This window comes from Dermacentor albipictus, chromosome 8 (assembly GCF_038994185.2).
Source record: "Dermacentor albipictus isolate Rhodes 1998 colony chromosome 8, USDA_Dalb.pri_finalv2, whole genome shotgun sequence".
In the NCBI taxonomy this organism is placed as follows: domain Eukaryota; kingdom Metazoa; phylum Arthropoda; class Arachnida; order Ixodida; family Ixodidae; genus Dermacentor; species Dermacentor albipictus.
In genome coordinates, this window is record NC_091828.1 from 118351515 (window position 1) to 118368209 (window position 16695).

Here is a 16695-nt window from a genome sequence, read left to right on the forward strand (position 1 = left end):
CGCTGTCTTTTTAGCGTGACGAGCAGGCAGCCTATGTCTTGTATCTTCTTTCAGCGAAGTTAAGGGAAGGCTTGAGCTACGCTCTCTTAACTGTGGTGGCCACAGTCAACAAGCCAGCGGTAGCAGAGCACAAATGTAGCGCTAAAATCTGCTAGTAGAGATGCTGGGTATTTACACATCTTGTGCGGCTGTCTGTCCGTTTATAGGATCTGTACAAAGAGCAAGAGTAATGGATGTCGAAATGCATCTCACTCTCTGGCCGAAGTTCCTAAGTTTTATTTCAGCGTGCTTTTTGTCATTGTCGTTCGCTCATCTGCCGTGTGTTGCGCTTCGCCTTCATTAAATATCTTGCATCTTAGAGCAATTTACCAGGGCTCATTCTTGTGCCAGCCAATTTTTACTCAAGGCAATCACCGTACGTTCAGTATTGACGCATGTACTTGTTTATTTTTCTCCTTTGACTGCTCTTCACCGGTTAACAAATGTTAAACATTATCGCTCGGAGCAGGACCTACCTACATGTATCGGAAGTTTCTCCAATGCTATCGATGGTGATATTCGTTGTATGTTGTCAGGCCCAACTTGTTTAATCTGACTGCATGTGCGGTGGGACCTGTGTAGTACTTTCTCTGGTGCACGCGGTTACAAGCGATTACGCTGTCATTTTCTACAGGTCAAGTGAAAAACCCCACCCGCTTCCTCCGCTGATCACATTTTCGACAGTCCCCGACTGTGCTCGCCACTATTGTTGTGCTTTGCGTGTCACTTTCTTTTATGGGCGCAAATTCGCTCAATAAAAAGTACGTTATGTGATACACAGTATTTGCTACTGTGTTCTACACGAACACAACTGCGGGACAATGTAAAGATCGCGCGAATGCTGTGTCATGGTGGACGCTTCTTTCGCCAGTAGTTAATTTATGCAATGAATACAGGAATGTAAGTGCCAATACGTGGAATGTTGCGCAATGTTGCATGAAAATTATTTAGAGGAATAGCGGACAGCTCGGCGTTAACGGTATAGGGTTTTTGCAAAGAAACTGCCGTTTAGCTGGCGCACAATCCTTTGTATGTTACTCATTGCTGTATTTGGTTTAGCGCCTCGAAAAAATCTACAAATTGTTTAACTACCAGCTCGATAGTACAAGCACATAGAGTTTGGCATTGCACATCTGCCGCAACTGCCGTTGCCGAATGGTCCGAGGAGCTGCAGAGGCTTCCTTGTGAACGTTTCAGGCAGATAACGGGTGTGGTCCACGTGGTCGCAGCTGTCAGCGTCCACTAATTCACGGGACATGCATAGGTCACTGCTTCTTGCCTCTTAGGGAAAAAAATTTGCCGCCAGAAACTTCATGAATGCAGAGCCAGCGAATCGAAGAAGTCGTATAACCAATATACTGCCTGAAAGTATCAGCAACCGGCGGGAACGAACCGCTACAGTTTTGTTTCCGAATACCGGGCCGCCTTCGCCGAGAACGGCTGTTTAGAAAAAATATAAATGGTAGGATTGTATAAGCCCAAATTTGGAGGACGCCTAAGCTTCGCCTTTAAGAGCGGAACGTGACAGCATTCACGTATCCCTGACTGCTTCTCAGGCTTCATTGGCAACTGCAGCGTATATAACTGTAATGTATACAGGGAAACGCTGGCGGCGATGGATATTCTCGAAGGCGAACTTTCTCGTAGAGCCACGGTTTCTTGCGGAAGCCGATACCAGAGGTGGCGCACATCCGCGCCAAAATATTACATTATTTTCATGGTTATGTTATTGTTTCGCAGTTTAACGTTTCTTAAGTGTGAGAAGATTTAACACAAAAAGGCATGCGCTGTCGGTGTTTTGTTTCATGGCGTTTGTTTGTGGGCTGTGATTCTCAAAATTCCGAAGAATAACTTGCGTGATAGAATGGTGTGGCAATATAGCCAGTGTGTACCACGTGTCATAGCAAGCCGCGCCTTATGCATATGCTGAAATATATAAACGGGAATTTTCGCACACGACGACGCCTGACGCCGACAGAGAATGTTGTGCCACATGGGGTGCTAACGCTATTGCATTAAAATATGTCAGTTGTGCTCGCTGTTGCAAGGTTTTTTGCAAGTAATCATAAAATAAAAACAACCTTTATTGCGTGATAGAAAGGAAGTTTCATTAACCTCATCCCTAAGTTCAATGCATTGCAACTCATAGGCATATACGTTTCAAAGGGAACTCTAGTATCTCTTCGCTATGCTAAATTTCAAGCTATAGACAACAACACTTAGTCATTTCTCATTAGGTTGCTTAATGCTCTCGCTTCTTGTTTTTCTTTCTTCTCTTTCTTTATTCGTTTATTTATATAATGAATCCACAGTACTCTTCCATGAAAATACACGCGTTCAGCTGACATATGGCGCTGCAGCGTATTTCCGCACAGACGTTGAATAGCAACCCTTTCTTTTCACTTCTACAACCTCGCCGCTAACAGACCCTCAGTTGTTGCCGGCCCGCTTTACCCCCTTTCCACTTTAGAACAAGCCTACCTTATATAATGTGCCGATGAAAGTATATGTCGCCTTGAAAAAGCCAAGTCCCCTTGTCGAAACATTGGCTCCCGCTTTTCACTTGTTCTCGTTTTTCTAATTGTTTTGAATTTCAGTCTCCCGACTTCACCATGGCAAAGTTATGTAAAGGGAAGCTTTGTTGCAGCAGGCTGTTCCAGCATGCCTTCACAGTTTTGTTTTATTTTGTGGAGTCGAAAATTGCCAGAGATTTATTCGCTGCAAGGTACGCGGACGCATGCAGTGAATGTTGGTATCTCGCTGCAGTTGTCACTCTCGGCGACTGGACGTGTAGAGCTTTCTGTTGTAGAGGCACCTCAAAGGACCAACGCAGTATCCCCTGTGATCTCGATAGAATCCCCAACGGCAGAAACATCCACTCTTGCAGGCGAAGTGGCATTGTTTGGGCCAACCGGTAAAAAGGTACTCGCATTTCCACTCCGCACAGCTGTTGCTACACAATCCGACTTTCTCGTTCCATCTGCAATCTGTGTATGGAGAAAAAAAAAGTAGGGAGAACCATGGGCTTCCTGCTCATTTTAGCAATCGTCAGCAGCTTCCTGCACATTATAAATACTGATTCGCATTGTAAGGAAAGTTAGAAGCTTTGTGACATTGAAATATGCTTAAACATTTGCCATGGTTCTGTTATTTATTTGAGCACATTTTTATATTCATTACAGTGAAACGGGGCAGCAAGAGGCGTAAAATTTCCAACCAACTACTTAGACCCCACTTATCCACTTAACCCTACACAGATTTTTTGAAGCGTAATCTTATGACTGCGTCATGGTCTCACATCATAAATAAAATCAAACAATTACAGATGTCAAGATGAAAAAATGTGGGCCTAGTATTCATCAATTGCCCAGTTCATATTGAGGAGCACATGCATTACTCGCAATGTCGATCTGATGAAAATTGATAATAGATGCATCAAAAATTGAGCTAGTCGGCGTTAATGTATTATGGATAAATAGAGCAAGGAAGTCGCATACACGTGGGAAAAGAGACAGTGCTCTGTCGTGTTTCATGCTTTCCCCGTACTTCCTTCCTGGCGCTGTCAATAAAGTGTTTATCATTCTTTGCGAACTAATTAGCCGCCACGTTGTTTGATTGTTTAATCGTTTTTCTGTACCATTTTCCGAGATGCGTAGCCTAAGTGGGCCGTAAAAAGCGAATGCTAATATCGTGCAGTACCGACGGTATGGTTTAAGCGTCGTTACTTTTGTTTCACTTGTACTGACGGTACTGTTAGTATGTTTGTACTGGTCGTGTGTTTGAGACGCTGTTGTCTTAAATAACGACAATGATGATAACGATAACCAAAACTTTTATTACGATTGGGGGAAAATGTCCGGATATAGGGGGGGGGGGCTTTCATCCCCCGCTCTAGTTCTGTCCGCTTCTGCTTTGGCCCGATCAGCCAGGCGACGTTTATTGTCTTGATGTGGGCTCAGCAGCGCGGATTCCCAGGTGTCCGGCGAGCGGGATAAAAAAGGAGCGAGGAATCGATTGGATTTGCTGACCCACGAGACGTCGTAGAGGAAGGGGTATTCTGAGCAATATAGGAAACTGGCTGTGTACATAATGCGAAAGGATTTCTGGAGGCGAGCGAGTTGTCTAGACGCGTTGGCCTTGTTAGGAACGGCCTGCAGAGGTGCCGACCTGCCAGCCGTACCTCGCCAGCTGCAGCTACGGGGGTGGCAAGCTTCGAAGAAGTGACCGTCGAACCCTCCGAGCCTGCTGCAACAACTCGCTTCGTAAGCACTACAATGTTCGAGTCAACAGCCCTTCGACGCCGGCAGGTCTGCGGCGACGACCTGCTTTATGAAGACAAGAATGCGCCACGCCAACATGGGGACGGCGCTGAGATGGCTAGCCGCAATGGGCGGAGCAAGTATTGTTAGTGCGTACGCCGTCACCGCCAAAGTCTGGTTGGAGCAGGGGGATTCCTGGAACGAGATGCTGTGCGGTATCGTCTCATGCAGCTTAGAGGTCGTCGGTCAATGGACAGACGCGGCGGCCACTGACTGCAAGGTCAACTCTGGGATAGAGAGGCGCGTGCTCGGGTCAGGCACCGTGTCTGCGAGAACCCCCTAGTAGCCTCAGCCTCCATCCGCGCCACCTGCAGCGCAGCAGCAGAAGCAGCAGCAATCGCTCTCGCACTTCGCGACGCTGAGAGCAAGGGAAGGTCCGCCCATGTCCTTACTGACTCACAAGCGGCTTGTCGTTTATACCTGAATGGAACACTCCCTATACAAGCCATTCGAATCCTGGGTCGCACACTACAATGGACCCATGGTATCGTCTGATGCCTCGGGCACGAAGGCCTGCGGGGCAACGAAGAGGCGGACTGCGCAGCTCGAGGTCTCACTAGCCGAGCGGCAGACCACACCGTTCTTCAGCCCCCGACAGACCGACGAGTGACCCACGACTCAATAACGACAGGTCAACAAATACTACGGGACCAACGGCTCGGAAGAACGCAATACGCTCCCCCACAGAAAGCTCTCAATAAAGTCCAGGCAAGGGACTGGCGCCGCCTGCAAACTAACACATACCCACACTTGTCTCGTCTACACGTAATCTACCCAGACATGTCCCTGGTGTAGCAACCACACAGCGACACTCGCGCACATAACACATGAATGCACCGACCATCCGGGCGACGCAATTTCGCCACGAGTCACAACACACACACTCACTACGTGGTCTTGGGAGGCGAGACTCTCCGAACTGGACCTGGGCAGCCAACTGGCGACCCTCGACCAGGCCCGGCGAGCCGCGATCGCCAGTGGAGCCCTGTCAGACGGAACCACCCAGGAATAAACCGCGCAACGGTTTCTGCAATAATAAAGTTTCTCCTCCTCCTCCTCCTCCTCCTCCTCCTCTCAGCTTGGTGCGAGTTGATGTTCGCCTCGATGTCAGTGAGGGAAACTTGAAGATATTATGGATGTCGCGAAGTCACGTTACAGTAGGCAAGCCAGTGACGCTGATTGCAATGGGGTTAACTGTTTATTAAGATAGAATATGCAAGCGATAGAAAGGAAAGTATTTACACGGACATCACTACGAGTAACATGTTAGAATTTTGGTCTTCTTTCTCAGCCGAATCTCCACCGAATCCCCACCAACGGCCCCGCACGCACCTAAAAGCATTCCCAGCAACCCCTTCGCCCCATCGTTCGTCCAATCACACTGCGGTGCGCGCAGTGTGCACACAACGGGGCTCCAAGGTGACACTATCGGGAGTTCCAATACGTCCAGGTCGTTGCCACAAATCCCTTGCAGTGCAACGAGTCCCCTTTTGTCTCACAACCTCGCAAAACAAACACACTTCCCGAAGAAAGCACTTCCGCGTTCTGTTCGGGCATCTGGGCAGCTTGCGAATGTCTCGGCACAGTGCGGTTAAGCGACGAGGGGCTGACTTCAAGGCCAGGGCATTGCTTCCGCGAACCGGGTGGCGGAAGCCCGACACACAGTCACCCCTCCTACGCGCTCTTCGTAGCCCGAGGGTCCACCACCCACGATGCTATAAGTCGCCGCCGTCTTGGTGTCGAACCACTCGTCCCCTTTGACCACCCCGCGCGACAATTGCATGCAGCTGTCCGCACAAACGACGCCGACTTCACTCCTCCCCACCAAGAATGTCACGGGGATACTTGTTGTCAGCGTGACATTTTTCACACACACACCCGCACACACCACGCAGCACATCACGAACGGTCCTTGCAATTCACAAAGGAAGGGCACAAATCTGCTGTCAGGTCCACCATGCATCCGCGGTAGAAACAACAAAAATAGCCTCTGTCGCCGTGAGGTCTGTCGACAGCAGCACCCGCGAACACTAGAATCGGGCACGTGCGTCCTAACCCGCATGCACTCACACACAACCCTATACACACAAGCAATTAGCAAAGCCACCGTAGCTGCGCACTTCCCGTATCAGGCTTTTACTCCCCCTCCCCGTCATCTAATCGCGACAGCGCATCTGCACATCGATTTGCCGTTCCTTTTATGTGAACTATCTCTAATTGATACTTCTGAAGCGCCAGTGACCAGCGCATCAGCCTTGGGCTGGTGGATGCGGAGCCGGCCAGAAACGTTAGCGGATTATGGTCGGTGGCCACCTTTATTTTTGCTCCAAATAGCCAGGTGTCCAGCCTCCCCAGCGCCCACACGACCGCAAACGCCTCTCTCTCTATAGCTGACCACTTTGCCTGTGATGCTGTCAGCTTTTTACTCAAGAATGCGACTGGCTTTTGTTCTCCCTCCACAAGCTGCGATAGGCAAGCCCCTACCGCTATCTCGGAGGCATCGGTTGTCAACAGAAACTCATTATCATGATCAGGCGCCACTAACTGTGGCAGTGATGCTAATACGTTCTTTACAGCGCAAAATGCATTTTCTGCCTCCTCATTCCACGGGATCACCTTAGGTATCCTACGGGCTGTCAAGTCAGTTAGCGGGCGTACCACCTTAGAATATTCGGGAATATATTCACGGTAATAGTTAAAAAGACTCAGGACACTCCTAAGATCCCTCTTGGTTTTCGGGGCCTGCAGTTTGAAGATGGCACTCACCCTATCTGGATCGGGGGAATGCGTCCCGGATCCGACGACATGACCAAGATATTTCACCTTTGTCTGTGCGAACTTGCACTTAGCAGGATTCGCCGTCAGACCCACCTGCTTGAGAGTGGCCAACACCTTTCCCAGGTGCTGCATGTGGTCTGCCCAGGTTGTAGAAAATACAGCCACGTCATCAATATATGCCATGGCATATCCTGAATGCTCACGTAAGACATCATTCATAATTCTCTGAAAAGTTGCGGCCGAGTTTCTCAGCCCGTACGGCATGACTCTCCAAGCATACAACCCTTTAGGTGTAGCGAAAGCGGTGAGTCGCTGTGACTCCTCTTCTAGAGCTATCTGCCAATGCCCCCTAGTCATATCTAGCACCGATATGTAGCTGGCACGCGCTACCTCGTACAACAACTCAGTCATATTCGACATAGGAAAGCTGTCAGGCTCTGTCACTGCATTTAATTTTATGTAGTCAACACACATCCTTAATGAGCCGTCTTTCTTGGCTACACACACTACTGGATGTATAAAGGAGCTGTCTACCGGATACACGAAGCCCCAGTCTTGCAGTTCCGCAACCTGTCGCTCAATCTCCTTGCGGAATGCCACTGGCACCCTGTACAGGTGTGCTTTCTCCCGTGTTGCATTTGGAAGCAGTGCAATTTTATGTGAACCTACCAAGCATTTACCGGGTCGTTGAGAGAATACCTCCTGAGCTTCTCCTAAAACTCTACGTAGCTCGTCACACTGTCGCGCCGTTAACGTCTCGTTCGCCACTTGGAACTGTACGTTTTCTTCCTTCACTCTAGGACAGGGGGCATGCATCACTGCACCGAACTCTTCGTCCGATTCAAACACTACGCCTACATTATAGGATCTCGCCATGTATGGCCGCAGGCGATTTGCATGCACCCACTTCGTTCCCTCCTCAAACTGCACAACATAACTGTTGTCCCGCTTCTTCTCCTTTATTACCGCTGGCCCTTTCCATTTTGGCTGCAGCTTGCCTATCTGACTACCATCCAGCACTAGAACCTTATCACCTATGACAAATTGCTTTTCCCTCGCCCTCAAATTGTACTTCTCCGCGTACCGTCTTTGAATCGGCTCAGAATGTTCATTAACCTTAGCCGATGCTTCTGCCATCTTAGTCCTGAGATCCCTCAAGTACTGCGCTGCTGGCTTGTTCAACCCCGTAGGTAGTGTCCACTCCCCAGTCCATGTTTGCCGAAGGATGTCAAGCGGCCCACGCGGTGCTCGGCCAAACATCAATTCGAATGGCGAAATTCCTGTTATATCATGAGGCACTTCCCTATACGCCCATAACACGCACGGAACGTAGCGGTCCCAGTCCCCTTTGTGATCATGGACGACGTGCCGGAGCATTGCCTTAAAGGTGCCATTCCACCTTTCAACAATTCCGTTGCTTTGCGGGTGCTCTGGAGTGGAAAACCGCATCTTAACCCCTAACCGCTCCATGAGTTCCTGTGTTAACCTTGACACAAAGTTGGTGCCTTGATCACAGCAAATCAGTTCAGGCGTCCCGTATCGCGAGAACACTTCTATCAACGCCTGACACGTCGCTTTCGCAGTGAGGCTCCTTAAGGGAATCACTTCCGCCCACCTTGTGCATAAGTCCACCACACTCAAGGCATAGCGGTGCCCGCGTATCGACGCCGGGTCAAGTGGCCCTATACAGTCAATGTATACAACCTCAAAGGGTCGCTCAGGCCTCGTCAATGGGGTGATGGGCACATTGTCTTTAAATGACGGTCGTGCAAATGTCTGGCAAGTATGACAAGTTCGACAGTGGCGCTTTACATCCGCAACTATAGTAGGCCAAAAGAATGCGCTCCTAAGCCTTTGCTTCGTCTTTTTCTCAGAGAAGTGGCCGCCACTGGGTCTATCATGCGCAAGCTCTAAAACTTCTTTCCTTTTTGACTCGGGCAACACTAATTGCCTGTGCAGTTGGCCGTTAATCCTCTCGTCATGAAAAAGCATACCATCCTGTACTTTCATTCCATGCGTACCGTCAACTGCTTGCTTCCATGCTTCACCCAGCGAGTTGTCCTCTTTCTGCTCAACCCTGAAGCGGGCAGCAGGAGATGCATCATCCGAACCCATAGCTTCGTTTCCAGCCAGGCCGACGGACGCAACCATAACATCCTCCTCCGCCTCTTCGTCGTCATCGAGCTCTGGACCCCATTCCGGCCAGTCTGCGACTGCATTTTCTGTGGTGATAAACGCTTGCTCGAGAGTGGCTCTATCCTGTGCTTCTTCCTCCAGCTCCATTTTCGCACTTTCCAGAAGTTCGTGTGCTTCTGGCGTTAACAATGCACCTATGCCTTTTGACAACACATCAGTGACTGCACACAGAATGAGCACCTGTTGGTGTCTGCATCCATCCTCTCCGGCTAGGGATAGTGGTAGATAAAGCAGGTCCGCGTCAACAACCTGACCAAATGCGCCCTTTAACTTAATTTTACCTGAACTCTTGCCCTTACAAGCCTCGGGTACCGTCTCTGTCCTCAACACAGTTATCTCTGCACCTGAATCGAGACAAGCCCTGACGGAATTTCCCCCAACTTCCAAATCGACCCAGTTTAACACCTCCGACGCGGCTTGCTGGTTTACCTTATCACACTGCTCCACCTGCGGCCGAAAACTGTCAGATACAATTATCTCCGCCCTCGCTACGATTTTGCTGTTCTCTTCCTCGGGCTGCACCTTCTCGAAACCGTGCCGCGGGTCTGGACAATTGCTAGCATAGTGTCGAAATTTCTTACATTGGAAGCATCGGATAGCTTCCGTTCGAGTTTTCTTGCCTGCATTTTGCCACTCGTCTTCCCCACGCGTCTGTCTCCTTCACAGAGTGGTTTATCCGAACGCTCTCGGGTCCAGCCCACGCGTCTGCTTTCCTCATATGTCTCGGCTAGCTCGGCAATTTCGCTAGCAACAAGCCAGTGCGTGACTTCATTCTGCATCACATATGTCCTTACTTCCTCTGATAATATTTGTTTAAACCTATCGGCGATAACCAAATCTTTTAAATCCTTCAAGGTTGTGACATCCCTACTCTTTAGGTAGTATGAGAACAAAGTTTCTAACCTGGTCGCCACCTGATGCCATGAATCATCCTGTTCTTTCTTTACAGAAAGGAATAAGCGCCGATACTCATTAGGAGTCATTTTAAGTTCCTTTAGAATTTTTTCTTTGAGTTCAGGGTATGGCATTACGCTACCGTCCGACTCGCTTGCTACAAATGCTCTCATCTTCTCATTCAGGAACGGCAGCAATATCACTCCACGAATATCCTCGGGGATTTGCAATGTTTCGAAGAGAGTGTCCATGCTTTTAATCCATGCGGGCACTGTGGGATCCGCCTCTGGCATTGGAGCAAGAACTGCCTTCAATTCTTTTGCATACTCCCCCAGCTTGATACCCGACCACTGCATCTGCCCGCGCTGTGCATCCACCAGCGGCTGTAGCTGCATTTGAGCGAGTTTAATTTTTTCCATCTCTAGCATTAGTCTGAGCTTCTCAAGCTCAAACACTTCTTTTGTGAGCAATTGCTCACCTGCTCGAATGGGTACATTTTCCCCTTCTTGACCAGACCCTGCGTCAGCCATGTCGCTCTCCGCCATCGTGAGATGTCCTAGAATCTTCCCTTTAACTCGAGAATATCACTAAAGCGCTAGCCCGAAATGGTGGACCAAGAGACAACAGACAAGTGCCCTACCTTGACCACTCCTGTCTCCGCCACCTGGACTGCCTCTCCGGAGTGTTGTTGGTCGTTCTGGGTGCTCCTGACAGCTCTCTGTCGCAGCAACCGCTGATAGTTGTCCGATGCGAAACAATTCCGCAAACTTCCCGTTCCTTTTCCAGGCTGCTCACTGCTCTCGAACTCCACGTCGCCACCGTCGCTATGCCGCCCTCGACATCACCTGCGCTCCTGCGGTTCTCCCCGTCAGCCTTGCCGACTCGAACTCCGCGGCGCTGAGTCGCTGTGCCACCTATGACGTCACCGGCGCTCCTGCGGTTCACCCGTCAGTTGATGACTCGAACTCCGCGGCGCTGCGTCGCTGTGGAACTCTTGACGTCTTCTGCGCTCCTGCGGTTCACCCTGTCAGTCTTGCTGACTCGAACTCCGCTGCGCTACGTCGCTAGTCCACCTGTGGCATCTCCGGCATTACTGTGGTGAGCGTCTCCGAGGTTCCTGCAGCTCCGCTCAGCAACAATGAGCCTGCTGCAGACTGTCCATCTTGCGGCTTTGCTCGTAGCTTCCTGCGCCGTCCTTCCGACGCTGATGTCGTGTCCTTTCTTGGGGCTTCCAAATGCTCCCCCGCCTGCTTGCTCTCCGCCCAAGCAACCAACACGTCACTTGCCTTCAGTAGAAAGACGTCGCGATCCTGTCGACTGCGCCAGTTGATGTTCGCCTCGATGTCAGTGAGGGAAACTTGAAGATATTATGGATGTCGCGAAGTCACGTTACAGTAGGCAAGCCAGTGACGCTGATTGCAATGGGGTTAACTGTTTATTAAGATAGAATATGCAAGCGATAGAAAGGAAAGTATTTACACGGACATCACTACGAGTAACATGTTAGAATTTTGGTCTTCTGGTCTTGGGAGGCGAGACTCTCCGAACTGGACCTGGGCAGCCAACTGGCGACCCTCGACCAGGCCCGGCGAGCCGCGATCGCCAGTGGAGCCCTGTCAGAGGGAACCACCCAGGAATAAACCGCGCAACGGTTTCTGCAATAATAAAGTTTCTCCTCCTCCTCCTCCTCTCAGCTTGGTGCGGTTAGTGCAACATGTGCGAAAGTGAGTGCGTTAACCCTCCCCCTCAAAGGCGGGTCGGCTACGATGCCTTTCGACGCTCCGTTTTCTCTCACCTAGCAACATAGGATGCACGCAGCACAGTTACAACGTAAGCTGGAGGAGCGGCTGCAAATGAGCTCCATTTGCGGCACCACACAGCACATAGTCTTCGCTGCGGAGTCTCTTCATGTCGTTTTCACGAGAACGATTTGAACAGCCTTCTCGGCGTCGGCGGCGAGCTGCGTGTTTTCCTGGGGCTTGTCCTGCCCTCTGCACATCGGCCTGCTGAGCCCGATGGTGCGTGGTTCCAGCTGCGGGCGCAGCCCTACGATTCGCTTCAGCAGCGGCTCGTACCTTGTAAGGAGGCGCCATAACGTGTACCGAAGAGTAAACACAGCTATACCACTGAGTGGAGCACATGTCATATTCCTTGACCCATGGCACAGTACAATGCTGGTGATTATGATGATGATTGTGATGATTTATTCGCATCCTCTTTCAATCTGGATGGTGAAAAATAGTCATCTGCCCTGGTTGACTTGACCAGTTCCAGCTGCATGCAGCATGGAACTGCAACATATCGCAACACCTGGTGGAATATAACGGAACTGCAATGCAAAGTTTCTTCGTATCGATGCCACACAGCATGCATGTCAAATGGCATGACACGTTGGTAATGGCGATGACGACAATGTATAGGCATTCCCTTTGAAACGGCACGCTGAAAAGCAGTCACCTAGCCGGCTTGAACTAATCAGGCATGCCAGACATGTTTTTCATTTCATCAATAATTATGCCCAATCTTCTTCTTCCTCAAAACTTCTCTATCTACCTTGTACCGCTACCTATGAAGCTGCTACATGGCGTGCTACCCAGTGTATCAATATGCAACTGCCATGCAAAGGCTGCGCGCATTCACGCTACATGGCGTGAATCTCACATCGCAAGGCAAGTGGCATGATACGATGCTAATGATAGTGATGATGATTTACTCGCCTCCCCTTTAAAACGTGGTGGTGACATAGTCACCTAGCCAGCTTGATTTAACCAGGTGCACAATGTATGCTTCTTCCTTAAACTCCTTAAACTTCTTTTTCTTCCTGAAACTTTCTTCAACGGTCTTATACCGCTACCTGTGCACCTGCTAGATTGCGTTGTGCCTCGTGGAATAATAGTCAACTGCAATACAAAACGTGCACGTATCGACGCTACGCGGCTCGCATGTCGCATCTCGTGTCTCTTCGCGTGCTAGGACGTGTTTATAGGGCATTTTTTTCGATGCATGCAAGCAAGTGCTGGCGTGGCTCAGTGGCCGAGTAGCTGATTCCACCTAGCGGGCCCGGGCCTGGTCCCTGCGTAACTGGGCATTTTTATTCTCATTCTCACCCACAGGTTCCACGGACATTGGACATCGGTGGTGGAGGCGGAGGCAGACACTGTCACCACCCGAAACGGATGTTGGAATGAGCCCACAACAGCTTAAGTTGGAAAACCAATGCCAGCTTGACGCCATCTACAGGCATCTGTCCCGTTATGCATTTCTCACGTTTCACATACAACGGTGTGTATCACACAAAACATGTCGATTCTAACGTAAGCATCCGTCACGTTGTTCTGTTGCTTTGCTTACATGGCACTGTAACATTCCTTTTTAGTTGATATTAAGTCACAAACAATGAGAGACGTTAATCCATGTCTCAAAATCATCATGTGTGCACTGCCTTCTTTAGAAGGCGGGATTGCGTACGTGTACAGTAGTGGTCGTTTTGTGGTGACATGCCTGGTTCAAAATATCGATACGTACGCTTTTGTAGTGCCTTCATCAGAGCGAGCTGTTGATCGGTAGTGGTAGCTCGCATGGCTGCTGGCTGAACTTCCTGACCTCTTACGGGCAGTACAGAACTTAATGCGCAGAGTAGCATGAAGCTCAACGTAGCTACTGCACGCATCTTTCTGTAGCTCTCGCCAATGCGTTGTCGCGTTTCTTCTCAGAGGAATTGTGTAGCTTTGTACTTACATATTCTTTGAATGCTTGTGTCTACCTCCTTGTACATTTTCGCCATAAAGCTCGAAGTGAATGGGCTACTGTGCTGTGTAGATATTTTCTTTGTCAATATGAAATTATGAAAGTCAGTAGAATTACGCTAGCCATAACCTACCCGGCCTCGCACTCTATTCGCGCGAATCAGTGGCGGTGGTGGTGTAGAACTGCCACTATTGTTGACCCTGGAGACGCGTGTGCGCGGGGGCATTGTCTTTGCGCTTCTTGCTGTAATAAACCACGGCCGCTGGATGAAAAGAAAGGTGCGGCTTACAGTGTCGGGCGAGCTGCAATGGGAGTGTGACAGCCGTGGTGGCATTCTAAGCGCGTTGCTGGCACACTTTCTACGCCGATTCAAGGCAACAGTCACGAACTGGTGGCAACACGGAGGAGGACAGTGTTTTCGATGCACGCGACAGGCCGCACCTCTTTTTTAGACCAGTTGCCGTGAATAAGCTTGAAATGTTACTTCAATATGGGCAACGTTCAGTGCAATACCTGAGTGAAGGCAAGAGCGGTATCTGCTGCGCAATAATAACAAACGTTCTTTTTTTTAAGCCTGTACAAAAATTTTGTTGTTTTTTTTTCTGGTGCGAGGAAATATACAACTGTCCCTTTCAAGCTCACAACTTTCCACAACGCCGAGCTGCCTGAAACGCTTTGTTTTACCATTTGCTTTCTCTTTTATTGCGATTAGCTGTCGTGGAATACTTCACGTACTTTCAGAGGTCCATCTGCCTACCCCTCTGTCGGTGTATGCCTCTAACCATTTTATCGCCAACATTGCTCACTGGGTGGCACACTGTCTAATGGATAGAGCGTTGGGATGCTGTGTTGAGGGTGCCTGGTTCCAAACCAATCTTCGGACCAAAAAATTTAATTATGGGGTTTCACGTGCCAAGACCACGACCTTCTTATGGGGCAGGCCATAGTGGGGGATTCCGGAAATCTGGACCACCTGCGATTTCTGAACGTGCAGCTAAATCTATGTGTTGGTTTCTTCTCTTCTTCTCTTCTCGCACCGTGTACTTCACTGCTGCTGGAACAATGTTCAATAGAAAACTGTATTCCCCCAAGCGGCACGTTCTAGAACGTTTTGAAACACAATTCACACCTACGCAGCTTTACTGTTTCTATCTCGATATCGAGCGCCACCTAACTTCCGTTTGAGCAGTCACTTTTCAATAGCAGCGGCAAAATTCTAATGCTTGGATTCGTTGCCAAGCCGAAGCGCCCAGTCATGACTCTGTTCAGAGGAATTGTGTAGCTTTGTACTTACATATTCTTTGAATGCTTGTGTCTACCTCCTTGTACATTTTCGCCATAAAGCTCGAAGTGAATGGGCTACTGTGCTGTGTAGATATTTTCTTTGTCAATATGAAATTATGAAAGTCAGTAGAATTACGCTAGCCATAACCTACCCGGCCTCGCACTCTATTCGCGCGAATCAGTGGCGGTGGTGGTGTAGAACTGCCACTATTGTTGACCCTGGAGACGCGTGTGCGCGGGGGCATTGTCTTTGCGCTTCTTGCTGTAATAAACCACGGCCGCTGGATGAAAAGAAAGGTGCGGCTTACAGTGTCGGGCGAGCTGCAATGGGAGTGTGACAGCCGTGGTGGCATTCTAAGCGCGTTGCTGGCACACTTTCTACGCCGATTCAAGGCAACAGTCACGAACTGGTGGCAACACGGAGGAGGACAGTGTTTTCGATGCACGCGACAGGCCGCACCTCTTTTTTAGACCAGTTGCCGTGAATAAGCTTGAAATGTTACTTCAATATGGGCAACGTTCAGTGCAATACCTGAGTGAAGGCAAGAGCGGTATCTGCTGCGCAATAATAACAAACGTTCTTTTTTTTAAGCCTGTACAAAAATTTTGTTGTTTTTTTTCTGGTGCGAGGAAATATACAACTGTCCCTTTCAAGCTCACAACTTTCCACAACGCCGAGCTGCCTGAAACGCTTTGTTTTACCATTTGCTTTCTCTTTTATTGCGATTAGCTGTCGTGGAATACTTCACGTACTTTCAGAGGTCCATCTGCCTACCCCTCTGTCGGTGTATGCCTCTAACCATTTTATCGCCAACATTGCTCACTGGGTGGCACACTGTCTAATGGATAGAGCGTTGGGATGCTGTGTTGAGGGTGCCTGGTTCCAAACCAATCTTCGGACCAAAAAATTTAATTATGGGGTTTCACGTGCCAAGACCACGACCTTCTTATGGGGCAGGCCATAGTGGGGGATTCCGGAAATCTGGACCACCTGCGATTTCTGAACGTGCAGCTAAATCTATGTGTTGGTTTCTTCTCTTCTTCTCTTCTCGCACCGTGTACTTCACTGCTGCTGGAACAATGTTCAATAGAAAACTGTATTCCCCCAAGCGGCACGTTCTAGAACGTTTTGAAACACAATTCACACCTACGCAGCTTTACTGTTTCTATCTCGATATCGAGCGCCACCTAACTTCCGTTTGAGCAGTCACTTTTCAATAGCAGCGGCAAAATTCTAATGCTTGGATTCGTTGCCAAGCCGAAGCGCCCAGTCATGACTCTGTTCAGAGGAATTGTGTAGCTTTGTACTTACATATTCTTTGAATGCTTGTGTCTACCTCCTTGTACATTTTCGCCATAAAGCTCGAAGTGAATGGGCTACTGTGCTGTGTAGATATTTTCTTTGTCAATATGAAATTATGAAAGTCAGTAGAATTAC

The 16695-nt window shown here is 49.3% G+C and overlaps 1 protein-coding gene across 1 annotated transcript; it reads right to left on the reverse strand.

Annotated features, from left to right (window-relative positions):
- Positions 1 to 4826: 4826 nt before the first annotated feature.
- On the reverse strand, positions 4827 to 9868 carry LOC139048695 (uncharacterized). The gene is made up of 3 exons (XM_070523187.1): positions 9158 to 9868; positions 7017 to 7273; positions 4827 to 4871 (listed from the first exon to the last, which is right to left on the reverse strand). The coding sequence occupies exons 1-3, from the start codon at positions 9417 to 9419 to the stop codon at positions 4827 to 4829; spliced, it is 564 nt and encodes a 187-aa protein (XP_070379288.1). The 5' UTR covers positions 9420 to 9868.
- Between the last annotated feature and the right edge of the window lie 6827 nt (positions 9869 to 16695).

Coding starts and splice junctions, on each gene's coding strand:
- LOC139048695 (XM_070523187.1), bottom strand. CDS start 9,419: ATGGAGCTGGAGGAAGAAGCACAGGATAGAGCCACTCTCGAGCAAGCG. Junction 7,274..9,157: donor ATGGAAGCAAGCAGTTGACG/GTACGCATGGAA, acceptor CAACCTGGGCAG/ACCACATGCAGCACCTGGGA. Junction 4,872..7,016: donor TTCCCGAATATTCTAAGGTG/GTACGCCCGCTA, acceptor GTTGCCCCGCAG/GCCTTCGTGCCCGAGGCATC.